General features: G+C 41.2%; 1 protein-coding gene across 1 annotated transcript; it reads right to left on the bottom strand.

The window, feature by feature from the left end:
• Window positions 1-4,813: 4,813 nt before the first annotated feature.
• On the bottom strand, window positions 4,814-5,680 carry LOC143019334 (uncharacterized). The gene has a single exon (XM_076174972.1). It carries the CDS (start codon window positions 5,678-5,680, stop codon window positions 4,814-4,816), a length of 867 nt encoding a protein of 288 aa, XP_076031087.1.
• Between the last annotated feature and the right edge of the window lie 435 nt (window positions 5,681-6,115).

A 6,115-nucleotide genomic window follows, 5' to 3' on the forward strand; every position in this document is an offset into this window, starting at 1 on the left:
ATGTTTCTTTTTATAATTTGTTTCATAATGCGTTCATCTTCTTTATAAGCTGACGAAAAAGTGGATTTATAATATATGTTGATTTTCTCTTTATTTTGTTTATCATTGTTGTTGTTATACCAGCCGTCCATTATTTTCTTTGTTTGAAAATTTATCTCTTTTTCACTGAAGCCGTTATTGATCAGAACTTGAGTGGAACGTTCGATTTCATCATGCACTTGTGTCCATGTGCTGCAGTGAGTTAGTGCTCTTCGAATATAGGCACTGATGGTAGAGTCCTTATATCTTTGAGGGCACTCACTGGATCCATTAAGGCAGTGTCCAGGGTTAGTGGGTTTTGTGTACACTGTTGTATTAAAAGAATTTTAATTTTGTTTCACTAAGAGGTCGAGGAAGGGTAAAGCTCCGTCAATGCTATCTTCCATAGTGAAAGTGAGTTCAGATGTCTCTTGTAATAGGTGGCGGAGTTTTTCAGCTTCATTGCTGTTATTGGTTTTAATGAAGACATCATCAATGTATCTACAATAAATATCTGGCTTTTCTGTTTTACTGAATACTTCTTCTACGCAGCCCATGAAGAAGTTTGCCATTAATACTCCAAGGGGGGATCCCATTGCAACTCCATCAATTTGGCAATATTTGTTTCCACGGGGGCAAGTGAACGGGACTTCTTTTGTACAGCATTCAAGCAGTTTACGTAGTGTAAGTTCTGGAATGTCTAGTGTAGGTGTAGTGTTATCGTAGTACACTTTGTTGATGATGTAATTAATTGTTCGATCTACGGAAATATTAGTGTATAACCCTTCCACATCAAGAGAAGCGATTCTACCTTTAGCAGAGTTTGCCTTAATAATGTCTAGGAAATCAGATGTAGATTGTAGACTATAGGTGACGGGAGTGTAGGGAGTTAGAATGGAGCACAGTTTCTTGGCGAGTTTGTACGTAGGTGCAGGGATTTGTGAGATTATGGGACGGAGTTTATTACCAGGTTTGTGTGTTTTGACTGTCCCATAGCAGTAACCCATACCATACTCTCCTGAAAGTTTATTAAATTTTATTTTGCATTATTCCCTTCTATAAGTCGATTTACCTTTTTCTTGAGTGATTCTGTAGGGTCTTTGTTGATCTTTTTAAACTTAGATGTATCATTGAGGATAGTATCTATCTTTTCTAAATACTCAGAGGTGTCCATGAGTACCTAAGTTGCCGCTTTGTCTGCTTTCCTGATGGTGATACTATGGTCTGATTTTAACTCTTTTGTGGCCTCGATGTGTTTCTTGTCAATCAAATTGCTGTGATATTTTCCTCTTGATTTATGAGCTTCAGCAATAACTTCTTGTTTGAAAGTGGGCTCAACAATGACTTCACCTCCTTATTAGAAACAGCCCCCTACTAGAGAGAAAGGAACTTCAGAAATCACATGTCATCTATAGGTTCACATGTACACGAGGGAACTGTGAAGCCCTCCCATCCACCTATATTGGCATGACGACAATGAGGTTATCCCGTCGCCTCTCATACCACCTGACATCTGGAGCCCCTAAAAATCACTTAAGAGAAGCCCACGGCATAACACTAGCAAGAAAGACACTAGAGAAAAACACCGAGATTTTGGATTTATGTACTGACGATAGACGCCTCCCAATTTTAGAAGCGTTGTATATTAAAGAGTTGAGCCCAAACCTAAATGTACAAGCAGAAGACCTTAGAGCCCTTCCAAGCATGAGACAAACCGTTACAAATACAAACATGAGACATAACACCACAAACGCCAATACGAGACAAAACGCCACTCGTCCAACTACGAGACAAAACGCCACATTCCACCACAACACAAACCCGGAGGCTCCCAAGCCCGTAATACCAGGTGACCTCCCCCAGTGATTAGCAAGTATAGGAACTCTAGTATAAAACTTAGATCTTTACTAGAATCTTCGGATTAATTCTTATCCCTATAGCTACTGAAGAAGGGTCTTGAACCCGAAATCGCGATCTAGCTAATATGACTACATACAGCCAAGTCATAAATTTCCTTCCTAAGGAAAACAAATACTTAATAAGGTATATGGAAAATACCTTTAAGAAAATTATTAATGCACAACTAGCCATCACTTTTAATGAAACATATATATATACATACATGTATATATGTATACATATATACATATATGTATATATATATACATATATGTATGTATATATATATATATAATATGTATATGTATATATATATATATATATATGTATATATATATATTGTATATATATATGTATATATATATATCGGAAAAATTTCGAAACACTGGACTCAGAGTAACAGAATTTATTACCGACGTTTCGAATCCTGTCCGGGGTTCGTCCTCAGGGTTATACATAGTAAGCAAAAGGATTCAATTAAATAGTGTACCGATGTTCTCTGGGACAGGTCCCACCGGAGTGTACAAAGTTGAACAAAATCAAAACCCATTCCGAATGACAAAAGGTAATTACAAATTTGTGTGAAGCGTCCCCCAAATGAAAAGAATTGACAAAAACCTCATAACACATGTCATAATAAATGGAACAAAACCAATTCTAAACGACACCCAGAAATTGATAACAGAGTAAGTACAGAGTGTCACCAAATGGCTCCACCGAAAATAAGAAATAAAATTAAAAGGGGCAAAAAGAAAATATCAAATGGCACAGACCAGACACAAAAGCACTACACGAGTCATCTGTCACCGCTCTAACTGTCCTGTATGTACTTATCAGTACAAATCAAACCATAAAATAAAACAAAAACAAAAACCAAGACTAAAAGACACAAAGAAATTTGATTACAAAGTGTCCACAAGAATAACAAAAGGCAAATAAATGGCAAACCGACATAATAAAAATATCAAAAATCACGGTCCAGACCCAAAAGCACCACACGGGTCGCCAATCTCCGTTCTTTCTGTCCTGCTTGTGCTTCGCTCCTTTCATCAGTACAAATCAAAACTAACAAACGCCACCAAAACTGAATGACAAAAAGAAATTGCAAAGTGAAAAAGTGTCCGCTGAAAATATAAATAAAAATAAAAATAAAAATGAAAAAGCAAAAGGGGGGGGGGGGATAAAAAGCAAATGAAGCCAAACCCAACAAAATGACAATTAACTCGGCAGCAGCGAAACAAAACAATACACAAAACAAAACCAATTCTGAACGATAAAAGAAAAGGAAAATTATGATAAAGTTATATAAAGTAACATCACAATGGGACTACTAAAAATGCCCACGTGTGCCAAACATCACAGTCCCGGCATATCACTACACTGGCCTCCGCTCACTGCTCCTTCTGTCCTGCCTGTCTTTCGCTCCCTTGTAAATAGGATTTAGATTGATGCATCTGTTGACGCTGTTGCTATCGCTGGCCCAAGCTTCCAAAAATAACCTTTCTTCTTTCTTATTGTTTCTGTATCTCACTTCAACGTTGTCCCAATCCATCTCGTGCTGCTCCTCCTGGCAATGCCTGAATATCGCCGAGCTACCATCTTTACGATTTACAGCTCGTTGATGTTCTCTCACTCTAGTCGATAATTTCTTACCCGTCTCTCCTATGTAGCGAGTACCACAGTTGCCGCAGCCAATATCATATACCACTCCCGTCTTGTTCTCTTTCTCCTCCGTATCTTTTACCTTAGTGAGAGCACCATGTAAAGTATTAGCGGGCTTGTGAGCTATCTCAACACCGCGTTTCCTCAATAGTCTAGCTGCCACCTCAGAAGCCCCCTTCACATATGGTAAGGTAATCCTTCTAGTTGCCGCCTGTCTCGCGTCCGCTGTAGTTTTTCTCCCCTGCGCTGTGGTCCATCTTCTAATGACCGATTTGGGGTACCCGTTGTCCGCAAAGACCTTCTCCAGGTGTTTCCTCTCTTCTTTCAAGTTCTCCTCAGTCGAGCACAAATTCCCTGCTCTAGACCACAACGTCTTGACCACACTCTTCTTATGCTCCACCGGGTGGGAGCTCTCATAATCCAAGAGCCTGTCCGTATGAGTATCCTTTCTATATACACCTGTGGTCATACTTTGCCCACATCTTGTAACCAAGACGTCCAGGAACGGCAACTGTCCTTTCACCTCCCTCTCCATTTCGAACTGGATGGCTTCGTTCCTCCCATTCAAAAAGTTGAGAAAACCATCAACCTCACCCTCCTTCATAATCACGAACACATCATCTACATATCTCATCCACGTTTTCAAAGCCACAGGTGCCGCCGCCAACATCTCTTCCTCAAACTCCTGCATAGCCATCTCTGCCAAGACCACAGAAATCGGGGATCCCATAGGAGTCCCAATCCTTTGGTGGTAAACCTTCTCCCTAAACCTGAAGAAGGTCGAATCCAAGCATAAGTTGACCAACCTAACGAGCTCTTCTGTTGACAGTTTTTCATTGTCTCGAAACTCCTCCGACCCTTCCACCTTGGAAAGCACTGCCTGCTTTAACAAATCCTGTGGCAAAGAAGTGAACATAGATTTGACATCAAACGACACCAATATATCTCCCTCTTCCAAGCTTATTCCTCGTAGTCTATCCACAAAATCTGTGGAATTCTTGAGCATTCGTTCTGACTTCTCCACTAAGGGCCTTAGTCGCTTGGCTAGGGCCTTAGCCAAGTTGTAAGTAGGGGAACCTCTGAAGGCAATGATCGGTCTTAAAGGCACCCCTTCCTTATGAATCTTCGGTAAACCATACATCTTGGGTATAACCGAGTCTCCTGGTTTCATCAACATCCATTCCCTTTCAGAGATTAGCCTCGACTCCTTCAACTTCCTGAGCTCCCCCTCCACCTACCGCTGTAGCTTCTGTGTCGAGTCTGCCTCCACCACCTCATAGGTGTTCGTGTCCTGGAGTAGCGTTGCCGCTTTAAATTCGTACTCACTCCTATCCAACACTACCGTGGACCGTCCCTTATCACTCGAAAGTATGACAATAGAGCTGTCCTTGCGTAAACCTGTCAATGCTTTGGCCTCCTCCGTGGTGAGATTGTGCCCCCTCGTTGGTCTGTTGAACGCCCCAACTATGCGTATTCTCGTGTCCTGCTTCTCAACCTCACTACAACACACCAGGTTCACTCCAGATTCAGCCGCTGCCATGAACTCCTCTGCTTTTACTCCCCCCTGTGTGTTAAAATTTAAACCTTTGGAAAGGACCTTGTGTTCTGCCTCACTGAGTGGTCTACCGGAAAAATTCCTAACCCACCTGTCAGTTCCTTTCTTTTCGTTGTCAACTAGTCTCTCCAGTTTCTGATCTAATGCGAACCGCTTCTTACTTGCTTTGGATCTGCTAACACTAGTGATCTTGTCCTCAAACTTCGCCAGCAACCCCCAATCCAACCTGTCCATCACCTGCTCCTTGTGTTCTTTGATTTCTCTTCCCAGTCGTTTGATGGTGCTGTGATGGTGGTCTATGGCACATTTAAGAAGTCTTCTTCCACAAGCAGCTGCATCCTCCCTCGCCTTCCTACTATTTACTGGGGACTTGATCTTGGAGAACTTTGGTAACACTCTGCGATTGCTACAGATGGTACAGAATCGCAATTGTTCCTTCACTAAGTTTCTCTTGATCTCCTTTGCTTCCCATTTCCTGATCATGTTGACTACTTCAACGCCATAAGCCTGTTCTACGTTCGTAAAGACCTGGAGTCCAGGAGCCATGATATCGGAAAAATTTCGAAACACTGGACTCAGAGTAACAGAATTTATTACCGACGTTTCGAACCCTGTCCGGGGTTCGTCCTCAGGGTTATACATAGCAAGCAAAAGGATTCAATTAAATAGTGTACCGATGTTCTCTGGGACAGGTCCCACCGGAGTGTACAAAGTTGAACAAAATCAAAACCCATTCCGAATGACAAAAGGTAATTACAAATTTGTGTAAAGCGTCCCCCAAATGAAAAGAATTGACAAAAACCTCATAACACATGTCATAATAAATGGAACAAAACCAATTCTAAACGACACCCAGAAATTGATAACAGAGTAAGTACAGAGTGTCACCAAATGGCTCCACCGAAAATAAGAAATAAAATTAAAAGGGGCAAAAAGAAAATATCAAATGGCACAGACCAGACACAAAAGCACTACACGAGT

This window comes from Oratosquilla oratoria, chromosome 37 (assembly GCF_046742065.1).
Source record: "Oratosquilla oratoria isolate Oo_2021 chromosome 37, ASM4674206v1, whole genome shotgun sequence".
NCBI classification, from domain to species: Eukaryota; Metazoa; Arthropoda; class Malacostraca; order Stomatopoda; family Squillidae; genus Oratosquilla; species Oratosquilla oratoria.